General features: G+C 46.0%; 3 protein-coding genes across 3 annotated transcripts in view; all 3 read left to right on the top strand.

Annotated features, from left to right (window-relative positions):
* The window catches only part of LOC131684606 (mucin-2), a 133,251-nt gene extending 120,603 nt beyond the window's left edge, over window positions 1-12,648 (top strand). Inside the window, exons 3-12 of the mRNA XM_058967623.1 lie at window positions 6,500-8,426; window positions 8,483-8,638; window positions 8,698-9,348; window positions 9,408-9,611; window positions 9,669-9,854; window positions 9,906-10,082; window positions 10,143-10,508; window positions 10,568-11,161; window positions 11,218-11,355; window positions 11,413-12,648. Of these exons, the coding sequence (XP_058823606.1) occupies window positions 6,500-8,426; window positions 8,483-8,638; window positions 8,698-9,348; window positions 9,408-9,611; window positions 9,669-9,854; window positions 9,906-10,082; window positions 10,143-10,508; window positions 10,568-11,161; window positions 11,218-11,355; window positions 11,413-12,452 (5,439 nt within the window). The 3' untranslated portion in view covers window positions 12,453-12,648. The remainder of the gene's footprint in view (window positions 1-6,499; window positions 8,427-8,482; window positions 8,639-8,697; window positions 9,349-9,407; window positions 9,612-9,668; window positions 9,855-9,905; window positions 10,083-10,142; window positions 10,509-10,567; window positions 11,162-11,217; window positions 11,356-11,412) is intronic.
* Window positions 12,649-15,931: 3,283 nt separating this feature from the next.
* On the top strand, window positions 15,932-16,526 carry LOC131680769 (uncharacterized). The gene is made up of 2 exons (XM_058961480.1): window positions 15,932-16,015; window positions 16,089-16,526. The coding sequence occupies exons 1-2, from the start codon at window positions 15,932-15,934 to the stop codon at window positions 16,524-16,526; spliced, it is 522 nt and encodes a 173-aa protein (XP_058817463.1).
* A 3,184-nt stretch (window positions 16,527-19,710) lies between these two features.
* Window positions 19,711-20,654, top strand: LOC131681597 (glutathione S-transferase D4-like). Its single transcript, XM_058962489.1, has 3 exons — window positions 19,711-19,804; window positions 19,873-20,295; window positions 20,354-20,654. Exons 1-3 carry the CDS (start codon window positions 19,718-19,720, stop codon window positions 20,495-20,497), a joined length of 654 nt encoding a protein of 217 aa, XP_058818472.1. The 5' UTR covers window positions 19,711-19,717; the 3' UTR covers window positions 20,498-20,654.
* The last annotated feature ends 4,168 nt before the right edge of the window (window positions 20,655-24,822 follow it).

Here is a 24,822-nt window from a genome sequence, read left to right as displayed (position 1 = left end):
ATTCGTTTTAATCCATAAGAGACTGCTTAGCCGAAATTAAAATCTGTTTGAGTAACCGACTAAGTTAGATTGATCCTGTGCCTTCTCCTGTCGACCGTTATAGTCCATCCCAACGTTGTTCGTACCGCTACATGCTCACTTGGGTTACCAATTCGGGTGCAAATGCAACCTGCAACGTTTGTCTTGGTAGTCCTAGCTCTGTCACTGTGTGTGCGTTTCTCATTTCGATCTTCTGTGATGAAACTATGCTAGATACCGCTAGTTCAACAATACTCTCTCTCTCTCTCTCTCTCTCTCTCTCTCTCTCTCTCTCCAGTCAAGTAATCCCGGCAGTCCACAATACATGTAAAGGTTGCATCGTTCTCATGCAGTCCAGTTCCTCCGCCACAGAAGCTTCGATCAGCGTGTACAGGGATCACATGGAATATCCCAGGCGACGGAACTATGCTGGTGTGCGCGTTACACGTCGATTGTACGTGTGCTTGTTGTAGTAGCGTGTTGTGCAACCCTTGATAATCCGCTACCTTGCAGCGGATGTTTATTTTACATCTCGTATCTCTGTGCTCGTTAAGCCAGCTTCTGCAAAGTTCCCACTTATCTAACGCCCTCAATCACTGCGCTGGATCGAGCTTCAAGAACTCATTTCAATTTCGCAGTCTGTGATTTATTTCACCACACTTCACACACGAGACTCACTTGTGCGGCTCATCTTCCCGGTAGGATTTCTCTTCTTCGTTGTGAATATTCACAAAGACTCCTTGCTGCTTAGGTTTGTTTCGCTCTCTTTCGATACATGACTGCTACTACCCTGACCATCAACTAAGTTTATCGCCTCCGTCGCGACGGATACTATCTCTGCTAGAAAACACGCCATGATGCGCAATGTAACTTTTTTACCACTGCTTTGCTCACTACGTTTGTACCGAATCCAGTCCATCTTTGTGCTCGATTGTATCTTTTTTGCCAACTCCTGGATTTTCCAAGTGCTCCTCCAAATGTATGGCCTCCATATGGACGCAAAGCTGCTGAACAAGCCGACCGAATGTGATGAACGATTCTGGTTTCTCCGTCTTTGGTCCATCAGCTGATCTAACCTTCACTAACAACGTCTCCAAGATTTGCTCGGGTTGCTCAAACTGTTCTCAAAGCTCTTGAATCACCTTCGGAACGAACTGCGGCAGTAGAAGTCGTGATCCTACCGCTTCCAGTGCAGGTCCCTTCAAGCACTCCTGCAACCGAGCCAAGTTCTCTAGGTTGGAAAAACCACACGCTTCCGTTGTCGTCTCGTAGCTGGTGATGAAGATTGATCACTCACCTCTGTCTTCCCAGTGAACGTCGGTAGTCGTCGTGCCAAGAACTGCCGCGCAGGCAGTTGACAGCTTTTATTGGAGTTGTTTCCAAACTTTCACTCCGAACACTCATGCTACCGCTTTTCGGGACCGATTTGTTACGCTGATTATGTACCACACCAGTGCCCTAGACAAACAAAATACAAGTGAGAACATACCAATTGCTCAAAAAACAATTTAATTTAATTTAATTTAAGCTAAACATGAACCACCATGTTTGAAAAACGCAAAAAAACAACCAAGTCCATTTCAGCCGCCAGAGAATTTGTCTAAGTATTGAAATTGCCTTTAAATCGCATTCGCAATTTAGATTTGTTCCCAGGGGCAATTAGCACAGGCGAGTTGAGTCAAACATCAAACTTTTTAAATCGCCTGACCATAGACTTTTCTACGGCTTATGTACGTACATGTCACATGACACAAATACTACTTCACTAGCTGGTGGAAAATAGTAAACAAAGCCGGCAAAAGTAAATGGGATTGTTTTCAACCAGTAAGCTGCCCTGGTGTTCGTGAGACTGGCCGACAAGAACTCAATAATCGTCCGCATTTTTTGACAGGGACAGAATACAGACATTTCGCCGTGTTGCCAGATAAATCGCAAGGTGTCGCAACAGCGAATCTTTATCCAACAACTTTCTGTGAACGTCCGTTGGGGTCCCACAATTGAGCGTTGCATGAAAATGTATAACCTTACTTTTCTGACAGCTCAGAGAGCTTGTTTACATGAAATTAGAAAATTTTTGGTTTCATCCAGTACAAGAAACTCGTTTCGAATTCTAACGCCATGTAAACAAGCTCGCTGAACTGTCATTTTTTCGAGCATTTTTACTCATATGACGTCATCTTGCAACGCTCAATTTACGTAAATGGACACTGTTGGAGCTCATTTCAATATTTGCTTGCTTAGCCATGGTTTCCCTAACACAGACGACGGAGCTGATATACTGGCAGCGTGCAATCGTTTTAATGTGCTATAAAAACAGTCTCGCTATATGTGCAGTTGTTCAGTTGCTTTCGGAATTTGTCCAATATAACAAGTAAACCATCCAACGTCTTTCGTGTTCGAGTACCGAAAATTGTCCTTCAATCGACCTTCAAGGGAAGGCAATTTTGTAAAGAATTGTTTGAAATTATTCCACCACTGGATCTCTGCTGCTGCTGCTGTTTCCACCTTTAAACCATTGCTGATCGTTAGAACATCGTGGGGTCTCGGTGAGCGGCAACATATTGGTGCCGTGACCAGGATACAATCGAACAGTGTGCTGCTCATCGCGCTATTGGATCACCTGTACTTCCTACCTAACGGTACCAACGCACATCAAACAAGGTGATACAAAGAAGCAAATTTTCGTCCGCTTTCGCACATTGAATTGAATAATGGATCAGCAACTAAAGGGTACGCTGCTTTCACGGAGGGACACAATGATAACTGCGCTCAGTCGGGCGGAGGCTTTCGTAGCAGATTTCAACATCGAACGCGATCAAATTCAAGTAGCTTTGCGACTGCAGTATCTAGACAATATGTGGGCGACTCTGGAAGCCGTTCAAGGACAGCTGGAGGACATTGAAACTACTAATGAAGGTAAGAAGTTGCTTGCCGATGTTCGAGCAAATTTTGAGCCTCGGCTGTTCAAAACTAAAGCCAGCCTCATCACAAAACTCCCTTCTCAAAATGGGAACGTTTCTCTGCCGCCAGTTGCACATTCCAGTACTTCTCTAACGGGCATTAAACTACCAACGATTACGCTTCCTGAATTTGATGGCGATTACAACCAATGGCTTGCATTTCACGACACGTTTTTAGCCCTTATTCATTCGAATCCTGAGGTTCCAGATGTGCAAAAGTTTCATTATTTAAAGGCCGCTGTCAAGGGCGAAGCTGCACAGTCAATAGAATCGATCGCTATTAGTTCTGCCAATTATAAGCTCGCGTGGGAAGCATTGGTGAGTCGATATGATAATGAATACCTCTTGAAGAAACGTCATTTGCAGGCATTGTTCAGCATACCATGTATGCAAGTGGAAAATGCAGCAGAACTCCACAGATTAGTAGACGAATTTGAACGCCATGTCAAAATATTACATCAACTGGGTGAGCCAACAGACCAGTGGAGCACAATATTGGAGCATTTACTCTGCATTCGCTTACACGATGACTGTCTTAAGGTTTGGGAGGACCATGCGTCAACACTTACGGATCCCAACTATAGATGTTTGGTGGACTTCCTGCATCGTCGAGTAAGGGTGTTGGAATCAATCAGCGCCAACCATCATGGATCTTCTGGTTCTTATATACAAGGGCAACAAGAGCCTTTTCAGTTTAATTCTTCGTCATATGCTACTACATCTAACTTCCATGACAGCTGTTTGGCCTGCAACCAGCCGCATCCGCTAATACGATGTGAAGTGTTTCATCGGCTTTCGTTGCCCGAGCGACAGCAGTTCGTATACTCCAAACGCTTGTGTCACAATTGTTTGAGAGCTGATCACATCGTTAGAAACTGCTCGTCTAGTTACAACTGTAGGAAATGCAATCGTCGTCACCATACGCTCCTCCACCCAAATTCTTCGGACGGCCTGGCGAGTACAGATTCTTCGGTTCATCTCACCATTCAACCAACGACCAGCCCATCCCCATCTGCGGAAACTACTGTTGGACCAAATAAACAAGCGACGATGTTACAGTCCGGAAATCTCCCACACGTTGAGGTGAGTGCATCAATGCGAGGTCAAGCTGAAAATGTATTTCTGATGACAGCCGTGGTGACGATCATCGATTCACATGGGCAACACCATTCAGCTCGAGCACTGTTGGATAGTGCATCGCAACCTAACCTAATTTCCGCACGATTGGCCAGTGTGTTGCAATTGAAGAGAAATAGTACCAACGTAACAATCCATGGAGCAGGTAATTTAGCAAAACCGGTACGTCAATCTGTCACCACTGAGATCAGATCGAGGCGTGGACGCTTTTCATGTGTTGCCGATTTTCTCGTGATGGATGTTGTAACATCCAGCCTCCCAAAACTAAACGTATCCACAGCAGGATGGAAAATTCCGAGTGACGTGTTTTTGGCCGATCCGTCGTTTAATCAAAGCCAGCCGATAGACTTAATACTAGGTGCAAAACATTTCTGTTCCTTTTTCCCCAGTGCGGCCCGTATGCAGTTAAACGAGAATCTTCCAAATTTGGTTGACAGCGTGTTTGGTTGGGTAGTATCCGGTGCAGTAAATTCAACCCACGCAGATGACAACTCATTATCGCAACCAGCCCATCAAATCAGTGAAAGAGCTTCGCCAGAGCTCAATTCATTCCAATATAATTAAATTATTTGTTCATGGCGCCGGATATCGTCATCGTCAAACTGTTCATGGTTTATCCTCCTGTTTCGACCACTCATTCTCCAGTGCCAGTTACTACCAGTTAATCGCCAGCGTTCCGTGTATCGTATAATGTCATTTTGGATTCAAAGTTTTGAATTAAATAATTCAAGGCGGCGGGCATGTTGGAGCTCATTTCAATATTTGCTTGCTTAGCCATGGTTTCCCTAACACAGACGACGGAGCTGATATACTGGCAGCGTGCAATCGTTTTAATGTGCTATAAAAACAGTCTCGCTATATGTGCAGTTGTTCAGTTGCTTTCGGAATTTGTCCAATATAACAAGTAAACCATCCAACGTCTTTCGTGTTCGAGTACCGAAAATTGTCCTTCAATCGACCTTCAAGGGAAGGCAATTTTGTAAAGAATTGTTTGAAATTATTCCACCACTGGATCTCTGCTGCTGCTGCTGTTTCCACCTTTAAACCATTGCTGATCGTTAGAACATCGTGGGGTCTCGGTGAGCGGCAACAGACACCTTTACATGTGTAACATAATGGTCACAAACACCTTTAACTACTACAGTGAAAACCCGCTTTTATCAGCCCCCAATTTTTTCAGGTTTCGATTTCGTCAGCCAGCCAGGGTTATGAGGTTATGTCTACGGAATAATGTTGAATATTTCAGCAGCTTCGGTTTATTAAAGAAAATGAATAAATGTGTGTTGTCGTTGCCCCCATGTTGTCAACCAAAAATACACGAAAGGGGATGATAAAAACGGGTCTTCGGTGTATTTTTAAATGTTAAAAAAATAAAAATTAATTAAAATTAAATGTTGTTGTCTAACCTAACCATCACAGTATCTATTTACAGTACTTGACAGAGTACTCAACATGAGTTCTAAAAATATTCGTATATTTAATGGGACATGCTTTATGATTGATTTGGAAGAATTCTATCTGCAATGTTCAACATTCTTCGCCTCTCTTGAACTACTGATCGTAAGTAAATCGGGTTGAGGGATGAATTTGTTGATAGGAATTTCGTCGTAAGATTCGGTTTGATTTCAATAGCAGGGTACGACTCGGAAGGAAATAGCTTTTAGAGCCTATTATGGAGGAATGATGATGCAAACGAATTACACTCAAGTTTTTTTTACGCGGTTTTTTTGCGCGGTATTTTTTTACGCGGATTTTGAAATTTACACGGTTTTCATTTACGCGGACTTTGAAATTTACGCGGTTTTCATTTACGCGGATTTTGAAATTTACGCGGTTTTCATTTACGCGGTTTTTGAAATTTACGCGGTTTTCATTTACGCGGATTTTGGAATTTACGCGGTACCCATCAATGAGGTTCCCTTTATCGCGGATTCTTAAATTTAAGTGGTCTTCATTTATGTGGATTTTGAAATTTACGCGGTTTTCATTTACGCGGATTTTGAAATTTACGCGGTTTTCATTTACGCGGATTTTGAAATTTACGCGGTTTTCATTTACGCGGATTTTGAAATTTACGCGGTTTTCATTTACGCGGATTTTGAAATTTACGCGGTTTTCATTTACGCGGTTTTCATTTACGCGGCTCTTATCCCCGCGTAAAAAAAAACCTGAGTGTATAAGCAATTTCAGCATTTGACACCAGTCGTATCACTAACCCGACAAAACGAATGTGGTAAACGTTTTATTGCTTTGCTGTAACATTTCAGCAATGATACGATAATTACTCGCACTTTAGCTCATGTCACTAATAAAAATGTGTTATGCAAAATCAGCACGTTTTTTACTAATTTCTTCAATTTTGCTTCACTTTTCCCCCCATATAGATCACTGCCGTGCTGTCCCAGCAGCAACTCGCACAAACTAGCAGCAATGATAACGCTTTGGTGCCAACGGGGAGGAAGTATCCGCGGCAGGCCAATAGCGTTGCGCCCCGGTATGATCACACTCACATCGAGACCATCGACGTTACGTGTGACCAGAAGAGTGGCATGCTGGTGACGATTGAGTTCGAAACGGACTTCCAGGGAGTCATCTACAGCCAGGGTTACTACAACGACCCCAGCTGCCGCTATGTAACGGCCGGCAAAGGGGGACGTTCGTTTTCCTTTACGGTGCCGTTCAATGGATGCGGTAGTAAACCGTCATGTTCGGTCTGCGCATCGGTGGACAACGTGCTGGTGATACAGAGCGATGAAGACGTCCAGGAAGCATGGGACACGGCGAGACGGATTTCGTGCAGTCAAGTCGAACAGCAGCAAAATACCATTTTCTTCAAACCCTTCGTGGTGGATATGTTGGAAGTTGTAAACGTGCCGACTGCTACTGGAGGCGTTGAATGCTGGATGGATATTCAGCGAGGATCGTATCCAAACGTTTCACCTATTCCAAGTATTATTAAAATTGGTGAAGCTCTAAGTATTTTGGTGTATTTGAGAGATCAAAAGGGTGAATATGATATCACCGTGAAGGACTGCTATGCATACGATAGTCCAGATTATGATGCCACAGGCACCAAACGTCTGCAACTTTCTGATAAGAATGGTTGTTCGCGCAAGAAGAAACTGTTCGGTCTCTGGCAAAAGACAACACAGACTGGAAGTACAGGAGCTACTCTTATACTGCACAACAATATCAAGGCTTTCAAATTCCCCGATAAAATGCAGGTATTTTTGAAGTGCGACATAGAAATATGCAGAGGAGGTTGTGGTCCACAGGTGTGTGAGATTGAAGAGCTAGCTAAAGCTGTTGGAACAACTACAACGACCCGTCGACCGGCCCCGATTACTACAGTAGCCCCACGTAGAGGAACTAGACCACCGCAAACTGTCCCGGCTTCATTCCCAACGAGAGGCCGAAGACCTGTGACTTCAACACAACCAGCTATATCAGTAACGCGAGAAATCATCACAACACAGGCTCCTCAGCGTCGCACTCGACCAACATCTCCGGCTACTTCTGCTCCAGTATACCAGCCTTCAACAACATCCGCCCCTCGTCGCAGAACTCGTCCACCAGTTATTTCCACTACTACTACTACTACTACCATTAGTCCTACAACGGAATTTTTCTGCCAGCCAGGTTCCACCGATGATCGTTGCAATATAATAGTTGTACCCGATGAACCGAAATGTGGTCGTGGATCACGAGACCCCCGCTGCCGGCAACGTCCAACGCCAGCTCCAGTTACTACAGCTGCTCCTCTTCGTTGTTTCCCAGGTTCTAGAGATCCACGTTGCCCAACAGTAGCTCCTGAAACTACACCAGCACCACTTAGATGTTTCCCTGGTTCAACAGATCGTCGTTGTCCCACCACACCAGCACCGGAAACAACGATAGCACCTCTTCGCTGCTTCCCGGGATCTACTGACCCTAGATGTCCGACCACGTTCCGTCCCACTGGAAGAGGCACTCGTCCAACTGGCAGAGGAACTAGGCCACCCAGACCACCAACTGAAGGTCCAACGTATCTGCCACCTATTGAGGAACAAAGAACTACTTCAACTCCCGTTCCTTCCACACCAGCTTGCTACGAAGGATCCAATGATCCAAGATGCCGTAAACCAATTCTTCGTTGTCCCATAGGCTCAACTGACCCTCGTTGCCCAGGAATTTCTACAACTCGAGTTCCAGTACCAACAACATCAGCTGCACCTCGATGTTATCCAGGATCATCGGATCCACGTTGTCCGCAGACTTCCCCTCCCACACGGCCACCACCAACAACAACAGCCAGTCCTAGATGCTATCCAGGTAGTTTTGTTCAATATTCAATTTACAAAACGAATTTAATTTTTGTATTCTTTAAGGATCGACTGATCCGAGATGTCCACAAACAACTCCTAGACCAGCAACGACACCAGCTGCACCTCGGTGTTTCCCTGGAAGTGAGGATCCAAGATGTCCGCAAACTACAACTTCGCGACCAGTTCCAACTACTACGCCAGGCCCTAAATGCTATCCTGGTATGTTCGGCGATTTGAATTTTCTGGAAGCAATATTTAATTAATCTTTAATACGCCAGGTTCTACTGATCCTCGATGCCCCACTGTTCCGACAACTCCTGCATTACGGTGCTATCCTGGTTCAAGTGACCCAAGATGTCCTCAAACTACTTCCGCGCCACCTACCTATCTTCCCCCGGTTTCAGAAACAACCACACCTCGCCCAGTACCATCCACGACGGCTGCCCCGCGATGCTATCCAGGATCCAGTGATCCACGCTGCCCACAACCGCCGCCAACAACGGCTGCTCCACGTTGTTATCCAGGATCAACTGATCCAAGGTGTCCACAACCACCGCCAACAACGGCTGCTCCACGATGCTATCCAGGATCCAGTGATCCACGCTGTCCACAGCCGCCGCCAACAACGGCTGCTCCACGTTGTTATCCAGGATCAACTGATCCAAGGTGTCCACAACCACCGCCAACAACGGCTGCTTCACGATGCTATCCAGGATCCAGTGATCCACGCTGCCCACAGCCACCGCCCACAACGGCTGCTCCACGATGCTATCCTGGATCAACCGATCCAAGGTGTCCACAAACAACCCCCCGGCCGACGCTGCCACCTGCACCTCGTTGTTACCCAGGAAGCGATGATCCACGATGTCCACAAACTACTACGCCTCGGCCTGTTCCGACTACTACACCAGGACCTAGATGTTATCCTGGTATATACGGTGATTTATTTTAGATGAGATTCACAATTAACTATTGAAAATTTGGCTAGGCTCAACTGATCCTCGCTGCCCCACACCACCACCAACAACGCAAGCGCCACGTTGCTACCCCGGTTCGACTGATCCTAGATGCCCACAAACCACTACTCCAGCTCCATTACGTTGTTATCCAGGCAGCAGTGATCCTCGTTGTCCTCAGACAACCACTCCAAGACCTCAACCCACAACAACTCCGGCTCCGAGATGTTATCCAGGTACGTTGTTCCACACTAATATCAAACATTTGTGTTAAAATCTTTTTCATATTCTAGGGTCTAGTGATCCACGGTGTCCTACCGTACCCACTACAACTCAGGCACCTCGCTGCTTTCCAGGTTCTACTGATCCAAGGTGTCCACAGACAACTCCCGCACCTAAATGTTACCCAGGATCGACTGATGCTCGTTGTCCAACGACACCGAGACCTCCACCATCAACAACTCCGTCCTGTTATCCAGGTATATTGGGTCTTAGATAAATTCGAACTCGTCTAATCAAATTAAACATAGGTTCACCCGATCCAAGATGCCCAACAACTCAACGGCCAACGCCCCCAACAACACCAGCTCTTCGTTGTTATCCAGGATCAACTGATATTAGATGTCCACAAACTACGACATCCGCTCCAACGTATCTTCCACCGACATTGCAGCCTACAACTCCCGCAGCACCACGATGCTTTCCAGGTACTGGAAGCATTTTATGCTTTGTATACTGTGTACTTCTAAACACCAACTTCATTCAAGGTTCCTCCGATCCACGGTGTCCAACACCGCCTCCGACCACTGCTGCTCCTCGATGCTACCCTGGTTCTACCGATCCTCGATGCCCTCAAACAACTCAACGACCAACAAGTCCGCCACAGCCAAGATGTTTTCCGGGTAGCTCTGATCCACGATGCCCTCAAACAACCACACAGAGGCCAGTACCAACAACTACAGCAGCTCCAATTTGCTATCCGGGATCTACCGACTATAGATGCCCAACGACACCAAAGCCAGTACAAACAACCACGGCTGCACCCAGATGCTATCCTGGCTCAACCGATATTCGTTGTCCTACGACAACTAGACCAGCTCCCACTACGACTCCAGCATTACGCTGTTATCCGGGTAGGCTACCCTTTTCGCGTGTTTTTGGATAACTTTCTAAATGATTTATTTGCTTTCAGGATCTTCAGATCCTCGGTGTCCTACGACACCACGTCCAGTGCCAACTACGACCGCTGGTCCAAAATGCTATCCTGGATCAACTGATCCAAGATGCCCTACGACCCCTCGCCCAGCACCAACGACAACTGCTGCCCCAAGATGTTATCCAGGATCTACCGATGCACGTTGTCCTACCACGCCAAGACCTACGCCTACTACCACTCCAGCTCTTCGTTGCTACCCAGGCTCTACTGATCCACGATGTCCCACAACTCCTAAACCGACTACCACTGCTGCCCCACGAACGACAACGCCACGGCCTGTTCAAACAACAACGCCTGCCTTGCGGTGCTATCCAGGTTCACCAGATATTCGATGCCCAACTACGCCACGACCAACATCACAGCCGGCCACATATCTTCCACCAGCACCACAACCCCAAACTACGGCTGCCCCAAGATGTTATCCAGGCTCTACTGATTCTCGTTGCCCTGTACAAACCACTGCGAAGCCAAACTGCTTCCCGGGTAGTACCAATCCACTTTGTCCTCGGATTGTAACAACCACACCTAGACCGGCTCCAACCACTACTGCGGCTCCGCGATGCTATCCAGGTTGGTTAACGTATGTTAACTTCAAGAGAAAATAATATAATTATGTATTTTTTCAGGGTCTTCTGATCCCAGGTGCCCGACGACTGCAAGACCAGTACCGTCAACGACAGCTGCTCCGAATTGTTATCCGGGCTCACAAGATCCTCGCTGTCCTCGACCAGTTTCGACTACACCAGCGTTACGTTGCTTCCCAGGTATTTTATTTTGAAATCGATTTTGTATGACATCTGAAATCATATTTCTCATAACAGGTTCAACAGATTCACGGTGTCCAACGACGCCTCGACCGGCACCAAGCACAACGGCTGCTCCCAAATGCTATCCAGGGTCAAACGATCCACGTTGCCCACGTCCCGTATCGACAACACCGGCCCTGCGGTGCTATCCAGGATCGTCAGACCCACGGTGCCCAACGACTCCGAGACCGGTGATAACAACACAGCGATTAGTGCCAACTACAACGGCTGCTCCCAAATGCTATCCAGGGTCAACAGATCCACGTTGTCCACGTCCCGTATCAACAACACCAGCTCTGCGCTGCTATCCTGGATCGACTGACCCACGGTGCCCAACGACTCCGAGACCGGTGATAACAACACAACGATTAGTGCCAACAACAACGGCAGCTCCTAACTGCTATCCAGGATCGAATGATCCACGTTGTCCACGTCCCGTATCAACAACACCAGCTCTGCGCTGCTATCCTGGATCGACTGACCCACGGTGCCCAACGACTCCGCGACCATTTGTTACTACACCCCGGCCAGCTCCAACCACAACCGCTGCACCACGATGTTTCCCAGGATCTACGGACCCGCGTTGTCCTACAACTCCACGACCAACTGCTCCTACAACCCCCGCTCTAAGATGCTATCCAGGATCTCTCGACCCCCGATGCCCAACAACCACTCGCAAGCCTTGCTATCCAGGATCACCAGATCTAGCCTGTCCGAGGGCTTTCGTTACTACAACTCCGTCATCTTGCTATCCAGGATCACCTGATCCCAACTGTCCACAACCGTATCGACCTAGCAGTACCAATCCACCAGCCACCTATTTACCGCCACTGCCAGCCGGTCTTCGACTCGTTCGTCATTTAAGTGAAAATACACTGAACGAAATTAACGCACTGGCCGAACAGGCGGAACCTGTCCAGATTGAGGAGATTGCCGTCGAAGAGGAGCAAAGCGCAACGCTAGAGCGCAGCAAACGGGACTTGTCGGAAGCTGCGAAGGAAATCATCTCGATCACACTCAGCGTTAAGGGATTCCAGTTTGCACCGCCACACTGAAAGTGGAATTCCGGAAAAAAGTTACATCTGAAAAATACTCCCGAAAAGAAAGAACAATAATTTGACGAAGATCTGTTGGTGAATGCGATTCCACCAGGAAGAGTTTCAAAACTGTACATATTGCCAAGCAAAATCGAAGAAACGTTGTTGTTGTTGCCTTGGTTGTTGTAAATAAAGAGAAATATGCTAAGTTAAATGATATTGTGTTTCTGTAATCGCCCATCACTCGTACCAAATTTGGTCGCACGGGTACTCGTGGGTTGTACTTTGTGCAAAACAGATAGTTCTGTCGTTTCTTTCGAGAATATCCGGGGCCGTAGCGTGGTCTTCTGACGTTCTTGCCGGATTCGTCGTTTTGCGCTTTTTTGATGTTTATTTTGGCTTTCTTTTTTAGTTCGACTTTCGAACAGTAATATAGTGTGTAAATGGAAATGGCACTCTTATCATGATTTATTTCATCACTTATTGAGCTTGAGCTTGAGCTTGTGCGACCATCCTTGGCTGCTACTCCGTTATCGATCGGGACTAGCTGAAGTTGCACAGGGAATCAGTAGATAATTATGCTTGGGAGTAGCGAAACATCTTTCAATGTGCAACTCCTGGTAATCCTAAAGTGTTTTTGATCCATACCGGCGCCGGCCAAGCCCGAACGTAGATCGCGGAAGGAAAGGGAAGAAATGGTTAGTCCGATACTTGCTTTTGCTAGAGCCCGTATATACTACTGCGCACTCCACAAGTATCACGAAAGGAGGATATTTTAGTTAGTAAGAGTATAGAAGTTGGATCAACTTCTTCTTTACCGACGCCATTGAGGCGATTCCATTACCTGGACTAGATATCGATCCACCAATTTCATGGACCGAGAACCAACGGCTTGACTTCCCTTCCGAAGGAAGACGTGACCACAGATTTTTTCACCTCAGAAAAATCTCAACGACCTCGGCTGGAATTGAACCCAGCTTACCACTCAACCACCGGCGCCGCCATGATTTATTTTATCACTTATTTAGCAATAACTGAACATTTTCTGGTGTCTGTTGGAGTAGATAAATTTTCCTTAACTGCAGCGCATGGTTTTCCGTGTTGTGGCGTCCGACTATAGAATTGGTACGTACACACAAAAGACGAGCCGTAGGGCCGGAGTAACAAGATTAAGCTAGCGGGGGATTTTCTGGTGATAGGCTAGTCCTGTCGCTAAGTTTGCATCCGATTTTGATGAGACGAAGCCGAAATGCAAGTTCCATAACGAATTTAGTTATAGCTTTTGTACCAATAATGTGCAAATATGGTTTGAAACAATTTTCTACTTGGGGTGGGCATAGCGTAGTTGGTAAATCAATTGCCTTGTACGCAGCTCATCTGGGTTCGAATCCCAACCCCGCACATAGGGTTAGAGGTTTTTCTAAGTTTAAAACCTCTATAATAAAAATAAATAAAATAATCTACTTCTACTTAATGTCCCGCTCGAGCAGAAGTTCTGTTTATGCCGATAGGATGCGCAGACACGGCTTTGTTAAGTTAGGATTTGCGCCTTTTACGTACAAAGAGGGGCGCAATTTTTGCCCTAGGGAGAAATTTTGGTGTTTACCCATTTTTTTTCTCCATAAGGAGGAAATATAGCAGCCATACACCGAGTAAAGATAGATGAGCACATTTTTGCTTTACTATCCACTGTCTTTCAGTTTCTTATATCTATTTCGTTCGCATTCTCAAAGTTTTCACTTTGCGTCGGTATCTAGGTCGGTGCATAAGTGATATCCCCAGATGCTGGTAAAATTGATGTTGAAAATGTTTTGTCATCGAAGATTCCGACTTCCAGTTTAAAATCATAAACATTGAACTCAATTGGATTATATATGATGTTCTTTCGGCTCAAAGACCAACTACTGACTAGCAAATATCTCAAAAGATCGCTTAGAATTGTGATCTTATCTAAAGCAAGCGAATGACATTAATGACGATAAGTATTTTATAAAGGATTAACGCGTCTGCATACCCGCTTACAAAGTTGAGATCGATGGTGTGGTCACCGATTCGATTTATCCATGTATTGATCTACTGATAAACGGGGTTCGCTGTTTGAAAGACCCCTTGCTCCAGTTAGTTAAGATTTTAAATGGCAATCGCACAGGACGGGGCAACTTTGTATATTTCAACAAATTAGTTTCGGGTAACCTTTAGTGGGACTGCTTGGCCTATTGACGTTCAGTTCGGCAAGGTTCGTCTCGTCTGTTCGTTCGGTTATCATTATACTCCCTTGGCTCAGAATCAGTTCGACTCTGACGATCTCCTTATGGGGCCATCTGTTACTGTTCCTAAAAACTATAGGTAAATGAGTTTCCTTGCAAAGGCCGATTTTTTTCTCTTGCGAGGTAGCCAAACACAATGCCGAAGCAAACAGTCTCTGGTCTGAGAAATTTGTGATCAAACGAGAGCTTCCAGGAAAATCAAGACGTCAAGTGGATCAATGTTGCGGTATGTTCCGCTGCTCCAACTCTAAGCTCGACCACCCCTCGGTGAATGACAACGTCAAGATAGAAAAGGGAAGAAGGACCGTTTGAAATGGTAGGGTAGGAAAAGATTAGACGTCAAGATAGAAGAGAGGAAGAAGGTATAAAATGAAAACTTATAGTTAAACGTGCTCAGGCCACCTAATTGAATTCGGATAAAGTACAATCTACAGCTTATTCTAACTAGACCAGGCGGTAATGAACGAGTCATTCCGTTTGGCGGTGAGGAAGCCGATGAAGACGACCGGAGTGTCGTCTCAGTGCAGAATTCCTTCAGCAAGGTACAGCAGTAGAAGTCCGCCTATTTGACGTTGGTTGCCCCGACGGAGAACCCGAGCAAACGAAAAGCCCATAATACACTCATGCTCATGGGGTTTGACATGGGTGTTTGAAATGGGTTCAACCCATGAAGGCCTCAGCTATAGATACAAGTAACGCGACGACAGCAGCAACCAACTAGCAATAACGAGGGTGTTCTAGAAGCGGCGTTGGCAGGTATTTCGTTAGGGCAGTTTGGTTTTGAGCCGACGTTAGGGGGTATTATCAGTCGAGCCGAAAGCACAGCTGCGCCAATAGTTGTTTCGGGTCAGGCCAACACTATCCAATTGGGACCGCAGGAACAACCACAGTTTGCGGAGTTCCAGGCTAGAGCAGAGCAACCTCCGTTGCATGATGAGCAGGCGTACGGCGGAGGACTGGCCGCTATTCATTAGCTCGTACGTTAACTCAACTCAGACGTGCGGGTTTTCGAACGAGGAAAATTTGGCGAGGTTACAACGGTGTTTGAAGGGGTACGCACTTGAGTCGGTGCGGTGTCGATTGTTGCTACCGGCGAGCGTCCCGAATGTTTAAGCTACACTGGAGAAACCATAATGTAGACCGGAATTGTCGATCCATACGTTGTTGCAGAGGATCCGAGGGGTACCTGAGTCAAAACAGGAAAGACTCGATACGCTAATCGGTTTCGGTATGGCGGTGCAGAATTTCTGCGATCATCTGGATGCCGGGAGGCATGAAGCGCATCTCAACAATCCGATGCTACTGTTCGAGTTGGTAGAGAAGCTTCCAGCACCTATGAAACTGGACTGGTTGCTGCGGGGAAGTGAACCTCCGGTCTTTCTCGCAGTATATGCAGACACTGGTGCGAGCGGCATTCGACTTGACCGTGAACTACGATCCTAGGCCGCAACCCGTACAGCAGCAGCGAATAGTGAAGGAGAAGAAGGGAAAGGACAAAAACTTCTGCGGAGCTCACTCAATGGAGGACTCTTCTCCGATGGCGACGAAGGAGGAAACAGTTGGTGCTACGACGCGCTCGTCAAGGCCAACGTGTTTCATTTGCAAAAACCCGCAGCATCGGGCGAACGACTGCTCAGAGTTCGACAAGAAAACGGTCGATGGACGCTGGGAGACAATACAGAAACTCGGCTTGTGTCGACTCTGTCTTGGAGCACACGGAAGGCGCCCCTGCAAGATTCACAAGCAATTCACAAGCGTTGACGGATGTCAACGGCGACACCACCCTTTGCTGCACTCCAAACGGGACACTAATGAGGCCCAGTAGGCCAGGGAAAACGAAAAGTCGCTAGCTAGTGACTGTAGGAAGTTTAGGGACGACATCAATCCGGCGAGGAACTGGTCCAAGGAGGAATCGAGTGAAGCTAAGCCAAGTAGTTCCGAAGCTGTCACTAACCATCATTCCGCTGGGAAGACTACCCTTTTTCGTATTATTCCAGTGACTTTGTATGAGAACAATCGATCTGTGTCCGTGTACGCTTTTTTGGACGACGGCTAGGAGAGGGCACTGATTAACGAAGAGTAGCTAAAGGAACTTGGGGTTGTAGGAGATCCGCAACCATTGTGCCCGCAGTGGACAGCGAACGTGAAGAGGTCAGAAGCTAATTCTCAACGGATCGCATTGGAAATAGCAGGACGGTCAGGGGCATCTAGACATTCTTCGTCGGACGTGCGCACGGTAAGCAAGCTGGACTTACCAAGACAATCCTTGCGGTACGCGGAACTCGCAGAAACCTTTCCGTACCTGAAGGGCCTACCAGTCGATGATTACGATCAAGTGGTACCTCGTATCCTCATTGGAAACGACAACGCTCACGTTACGTCAACACTCAAGCTACGAGATGGTCGACCGGGATTGGGATGGATTACGAATCCAGCCAGGACAATTCGGTGGATATAGTTCATAGTTTCCACATATGCGAGTGCCAGGAGGCCGAGCAGACACTGCATGAGCTCGTAGAGCAGTTTTTCTCAGTCGAGAGCCAATGGAAGTCGCCCGTCCTGAGTCCGCGGAAGTTCAACGATCACATCGGATCCTGATGGAAACCATTGAGCGAGTCGAACAGCGATTCGAGACGGGGCTTCTATGGAAGCACGATTACTTCGAGTTCCCGGACAGCCACCAGATGGCGATTCAGCGACTGCAGTGCTTGGAGAGGCGTATGCAGAAGGATTTGTTCATCGGAGAAAGTATAAGGAAACAGCTTTGTGAGTATCAGGCGTAAGGGTACATACACAAAGTGACCCGGAAGGAGCTCAACGTCCAAAGTTCGTATCTTCTGTGATGCTGCGGCCAAAGTGGATGGAGTCGCACTCAATACGATGCTTTTAAAAGTGCCTGGACTACTAAATACGTTGCTTAATGTTCTATATGGATTCCGGGAGAAACGGATCGCTCTGTGCGCTGATCTGATGATCGAAGATGTTTCACCAAATTCAGATTCGGCGAGAAGATCGACATGCACAGCGACATGCATCACGCTTTAGCGTGATGATCCGACACAAGCCCCTGATGTGTATTTGATGGACGTCGTTACGTTTGATGCAACGTGTTCACCGTGTTCGGCACAATTCGTGAAGAATTTGAACGCTAAAGAGCATTCAAGACAGTATCCAGCTGCAGCCGACGCAATTATCCGGAGGCACTACGCGGATGACTACTTGGATAGCGCTGACGACGTTGACGAAGCGGTGAAGTTGGCACACGAAGTCAAACTGATCCACTCTCTCGGCGGATTCCATCTGCGGAACTGGCTTTCAAACTCCACCGAGGTTCTCGTAAGAAAAGTGTCTCCAGCTGGATAAGAACAACTCAACCGAACGTGTGTTCGGGATGTACTGGAACTCGGTCGACGATGTCTTCACGTTTACAACAACACTAGCGGTGGTTGCGGAGAATCCAACTAAGCGCTAGGTACTGCGAGTGGTATTGAGCCCATTCGATCCGGAAGGATTGTTGTGTTGTTTTTTCCTCATCCACGGCACGGTACTAATCCAGGGGCTGTGGAAAGCGAAGACTACCTTTAGGATGCGGTGGAGTTTGTTTGATCATCTGGACCAGATTAGCATTCCGCGTTGCTACTTTCCACAACATTCGGTGAAAGATATCATGTCGCTTCAACTGCATATCTACGTGGACGCTAGCGAAGAAGCGTATGCGTGTGTCGCCTACTTTCGGGCGTTATTTCCGGATGGGATTTCTATGGCGTTAGTCGGTGGGAAATCCAAGGTGGCTCCACTGAAGGCAGACTCCATGACACGATTGGAGTTGATGGTAGTAGTAATCAGAGTACGCTTGAGAAGACAGTGCTATGGTGTGACTCTAAGACGGCATTGGCTTGGCTACATTCAGATCATCATAGGTATCGCCAATTCGTGGCTTGCCGGGTGGGTGAGATTTTGTCCAAGTCGGAGGCTAAGCGTTGGCGTTGGATATCATCCAGAAAGAACGTCGCCGACGATGCGACAAAGTGGGGAAAAGGGCCGTGTTTGTCCTCTGGTGGCCGTTGATTCCGTGGTGACAACGATTTGTATTTGCCCGAAGGTGTTTACATTTCAGTTTGACTTTCGGGCAATAATTTAGCGCTTATCTGGATATGGCACATTTATTGTGACTTATCCTCCTATGCTTATAAAGTAGATACAAATTTCAGCACCCCCCTAAGGTTGGGGCCCTTGGCATGGGCCAAACCGGCCAATCGTACGCTACGGGCCTGACAATACTTTGTGATTCTGATCATTTGGAACACTGATCTTTTCGGCAAACGAATGTGATGAAATTCTGCACTTGACGGTGCTAGTGAGCATTACAATGGTGCAAAAAAGGTTGTTCGTACGATAATACACCAACCGGATTATAAAAATATGGACAAGAACTAGAAATTTAAGCGTTTTCTTTTATAAAAATTTTGAACGATACACTCAAGTGACTTGAAAATATTGAAATTTCACTGATTTTACAACGTTTTGTTTTTAAAAAGATATAACGAAAAATTTCTAAGGTTGTAGTTGCTGTTTATTACATTGAGTATTTTCTATTAACTTTTTTTTCTCATTTGGTTTGTAATAATGTAATGTTCAAGAAGTACCAAACGTGACCATTTCTGAATCATTATTAGGTTCTTATAAAAAAAAACTTTTTTGGATGAAAACATATTTTATTATACAATATTATACAAACATGAATGAACATGAGTAATAGTAGTAAGAAATTGAAAATATCTTGTGTGCAGCACACTATATTGAAAATTTCAAACCATAGAATCATCGTTTGGATAAATGAGAAAAGATATATTGCACCACTAGGTGGATTAAAACAGCTTAATTAGCTACGGTTTTACGCAATGCAAGAAAAAACTTATCAGTACAGGCCGCATAGATTACGTCACATATCAGTTAAACACACGAATAATTATAGTCAGTCAAAAATCGATTCAGTCACTGCCCATCAGCCACACAATGCCGATCACGTTGTACTACTCTCCTATGAGCCCTCCAGCTCGCGCCGTTATTCTGCTGATTAAGGAACTCGGGTTGACCGTTGAGGTAGGGTTTTGGTTCGGATATCACACACACTGGCATAACGATGATCTTTACGCGATATACTCAAATAGCTAAAAGAAGTTGACGTCAGAGCTGGAGCGACTAGAACTGAGGAATTCCTACGGATGAACCCTGAGCACACCATACCGACGCTAGATGACAATGGATTTTATCTAGCGGAATCACGTGCCATTCTAACCTATCTAATCGATAGGTACTATCCGGGGCATGAACTCTATCCGAACATACCGAAAGAGAAGGCGCTTATTAATCGTGTCTTGAACCATGATTTATCGGTATTTTCTTTGAAAACTTTAGGAGAGCTGTCCGCGATTTACCGTGGCCTTACTTCGGAGGTATCCGAGGAGATGAAAACCAGCGTCTCAAACGCTTTGAGTAATCTCGAATTGTTTCTAGTGCGGAATGATTGGATTGCAGGTGAAAATGTGACAGTTGCTGATTTGTCACTACTACCAACGATAGCTTCGATGGTGGTAAGCAACGATATTAAATAGAATACTTTTAAAAAGATACAATATTTTTGTGTTACAGCACGCTGGATTAGATCTGTCTCGGCATCCGCGGTTACTCGCGTGGTACGATAACTGTAAGGTGCTGAAAGGCTACCAGGATGATCAGGAAATTGCCCAGCAGTTTGGCACCCTTTTCCGATCGATGGTTACGAAGGGATTTTGATGCTGTCGATGTAAGCCAGTTCTCGAAATGCCTTGAAAAAGCTTCACCTATACAATAAATCAATCGATATTATGCATATCAGTAGGTGCCTAAATGATAACAACTTTATCAGTGAGTTTAAGCCAATAAATATTTACCGTTGCGTGTTTGAACTTTACGTTGTCTTTGATACTGTGAATGAATTGGTGTGCCAAAATGGTTGCATAGAAAATTTTGGCTGTTTGTTGGAAAAAATATAATTTCTGAAACCTCCATTTACAAAGTCATTATTTACGCAATTTTTAATTTACGAATCAACTCCGTCGAAGAATGCATGAGTACAGTACAGAAAGAAACAGTCTGTCCGCTGACAGTGTTATCTGTGTTAAATTGAATGATTTTATCTAATTGGCGTCGCTACTGGCTAACCCACCAAACTCTCGAAATAACCTTCGGATGAATCGCATATCAGTAGGCGATGACCCAGTGAAGCCTGCCCATTAGAGTGACAGGAAAAAAATGACCCCTATCGGCCCACCCCTAAGTCGATTCCTGGTCCCGCAAGGAGTATTTGTTCCAAATTTGAAGCGAATCGGACAAGTATAGCTACCGGACCAACGTGCCTGAAGTTTGCATGAGATTTTTCGACAATTTACATGGAGAAAACCCACTAACTCGCCTTTTTGCCGCTAGGTGGCACTGTATGCATCGTATCATCACTGTAAGTGAAAATAAGAAAGATAGTTTAATTGTCTAAAACTTTGTCGAAGACTGCTTGTCAATCCGGCTTTGTTAAAAGAAGTTATTAAACTTTTAACGAAGTGATATCTGAGTAAGTTTTCTATGGGGCCTAGCAGTGCATGGTTGTGTAGATTTAGGTCAAAAGTATGTTCAGAAGAGTTGTAGTAAATAATACGAATCATGCTTTGGTTGAAAAATTTTAGTTCCACATAGTACCGCATAGAAGGCGCCAACACTAACTTTTCAACGGAAAGAGATAGATATTAGGTGTATTCTACAAAGTTGTAGAGCAGGTATTTTTCAATAATTCTTTCGAACATTTCGATATTCTATCTCTCTTCTATGAATAGTTAGTGTTGGCGCCCTCTATGCGGTCACAGTTGGAACTAAAAATTTTCAACCAAAACATGACTCGTATTATTTACTACAATTCTTCTGAACATACTATTGAGCTAAACCATGCACAACTAGACCCCACAGAAAACTGACTCAGACATCACTTCGTTAAAAGTTTAATAACTTCTTTCAACAAAGCAGGATTGACAAGCAGTCTTCGACAAAGTTGTAGACAATTAAATTATATTTCTTATTTTTACTTACAGTGATAATACGATGCATACAGTGCCATCTAGCGGCACAAATGCGAGTTAGTGGGTTTTCTTCATGTAAATTGTCGAAAAATCCCATATGAACTTCAGGAGCGTTGGTCCGGTAGCTAGACTTGTCCGATTTGTTCCAAATTTGGTGCAAGTACTCAATGTGGCACTAGTAACCGAATCAGGGGTTGGCCGATCGAGTTTTCAAAAATTCATTATCTTTCTGGGCAGTCTACTGCCCATACTTTAGAAATATCGACTGACCACAAAACCCGCGCGGTATTTACCGCACCCGCACTGCAAAATCAGCGGTGCGGTGAGACCCTTTTACCGCGCGCTATTACCCCAACCGCACTTCAAAAAAAATCGATGAAGTCTCTCGTCTGCATAAAAAAGCATATTAAAACTAGGACGTTCAACAGTTGAGAAGGACGCAACTAGATTTATTTCGTTGGTGAATGTTTAGCAATCAGTGACGTAGTAAGAAAATGTTTCGGGGGAGATATGAATACTTTTTGTATATATAAGAAAAAAAAATTCAAAAACATTCTGCGCAAGAAAAAAATGTACAAAAACCAACAACCCGACCCGCTAATACACGTAATCTTGCACGGAACCTGATTTCTCCCCGGCATGCATTACCTTACGGCATTACTTCGGGAAGAGCACACAGCACACACTCCTATCCAACTAGTTCTTTCAGTAGGGTTACAGCACCCATTGTCGACACACTACTAGTTTTCGACCATCCACACAAGGTGGCAATTTCGGTATAGTAGTAGGAAAGCTAGCTGTGGGTCTAGAATTAGTGCTCTTCCCTTACGAGGACAATCTGAGCGGCAAACTTCAGACTGTCTATTTTACTGAGCCCTTCAGTTCCCTTGTGCCATTTAGTACCACTTCCTCGTTGAGCTTCTGACTGGTTCGCGAACTACTCGGTTTAGTTCCCGACGATAGATCTAGTCTACTCCGACGAAGAGTTCCCCGGTGAGAGAAGTTCGAAAGCAAGCCAACCAGTCAGGTGCCGAGGTTCGTTCGGCGATTGGAGTAGAGTAGGGTGTAAGGTTTGCTGGAGCCCTGGCGCGACTGGTGGTATCTCGTCGCGTTCTACGCAGTCTAGTTCCCGGCGGTGAATCTTTCTGTACGATGACGGAGAGTTCACCGGCGAAAGAAGTTCTCCCGATATCGATTCTTATTTGATTTCAGTACCACAACTTCTTGAGCCCTTTGGCTCCGTTACCGGAGCCATTTAGCGCCGCAACTCCTTTAAGCCCTTTAGTTCTTTTCTTGGGCCATTTAGAACTACTTCCTTGATGAGCAATTCAGCTCCTCGACATGTTCGCGAACTACTCGGTCTAGTCTCCGACGATGGACCTGACCTACTCCAACAAAGAGTTCCCCTGCGAGAGAAGTTCTCCCGAAACCGAGCCAATCAGCTAGATGCCGAGGTCAGTTTGGCAATTGCGGTGTAGCAGGGTGTCCGATTCACTGGTGCCCCGATAACCCGCGACTGGTGGTGTCTCGTCGTGGTCTACTTAGTCTAGTCCCCAGCGGTGAATCTAGCTTACGTTGACGGAGAGTTCCTTGGCGAAAAAAGTTCTCCCAATATTTTTTGGTTTCGCTATTTTTCTATCGGAACAACCGGTGGGCTGCCGTGGTCGGTCTGGCGATTCCGGATGGAGCGAGGCGTCTGGTTCGCTGGCGTTTTGACGATTCATACTTAGTGCTCTGTTGCAGTCTCCTCGACTAGTCCTCGGCGATGGATCTAGCTTATTCCTGCGGAGAGTTCCCTGGCGGGGATTGCTTTCCAGAAACCGTTGCTCGATGTTCATCATGTTCTGTAGGCTACATTATCTGGGTTGATATCCGGTCCTCCCGCTTTTAGTAGCTCCCCGCACGTCACGTCAAACCTCAGACATTAAAAGACCACATGCTCCGGTGTCTCCTCGACGTTTTCACACTCCGGGCACGGTGGTGACGTTGTGTTACCGAACCGATGAAAATACTTCCTGAAGCAGCTGTGACTCGATAGGAGCTGTTTCAGGTGGAAGGTACTCTCCTTGCTTTCTATTGACCCACGTCGACAGGTTTGGATGAGCTAGTAGGTCCACTTTTCTTTTCCAGCTGCCACACCACCGTCGAATCGACTCTCATCATCTTCCTCACGTTTTTTGACGTTTCATTGATTGTACCACTTGGTATCCTCCACTAGGGCGATGCAGATGGGGATCATCTTGGCGATAACCCATATTGCTTCCGGTACGCAATCGCAACTCGTACGACCACCACCCGGAACATCCTGTTCAGCTTTTCGTGGTTCCACTTGGTTTTCAGCGCCGCACCCCAGGCAGGAGCCCCATATCTCAGTATCGATGACGGAACACTAGATAATAGACCGACATTTCGTAGGTGTAATCAACGTGGTTGTTAAAACTTAACCAGTCGTCGATTATCACTCCCAATTGCTTCAGTGCACGCTTCGATGCAATCACATACCCTTCGGCGGTGATCTGAATCTGTTGAACCGCTTTGCAGTTGCTGAACAACAACACATCTGTCTTGTGGTAAGCTATTTGTAGCTTGACCCCGTCCATCCAGCTCTCGATCGTATCTATTGTCTCCGTCACCGACACCTCCATTTCTTCAAGTGTCTCACGCATCACCGTTAGTAACACGACGTCCACGAAACACAAGATTTTCGCTTTTACGGGCAGCCGCAGTCTTAAGACCCTATCGTACATCTCGTTGAGTTGGACGGAGAATGGAGGAGGAACGCCCTCTGCGACTTGCATTGCCTTCTGCCCTTTGTTCGTCTGGTACAGTAGTACTCTACTCTGGAAGTAGCTCTTCAGGATCTGGCTCATTCTTCTGTGCAGCGCTGCTGCATTGGTCTATACGAGGCTGGATGGTCCGGGTACTCCCCTGACATTGGCAGCAACATCAGCTTCTGTACCTTCCTCATTTCGGGGAAATTGCCATCATCTAAAGACTTCTGCAGTAGCATCCTGA

This window comes from Topomyia yanbarensis, chromosome 2, assembly GCF_030247195.1.
Source record: "Topomyia yanbarensis strain Yona2022 chromosome 2, ASM3024719v1, whole genome shotgun sequence".
In the NCBI taxonomy this organism is placed as follows: Eukaryota; Metazoa; Arthropoda; class Insecta; order Diptera; family Culicidae; genus Topomyia; species Topomyia yanbarensis.
This window is presented reverse-complemented; position numbering and strand designations above follow the sequence as displayed.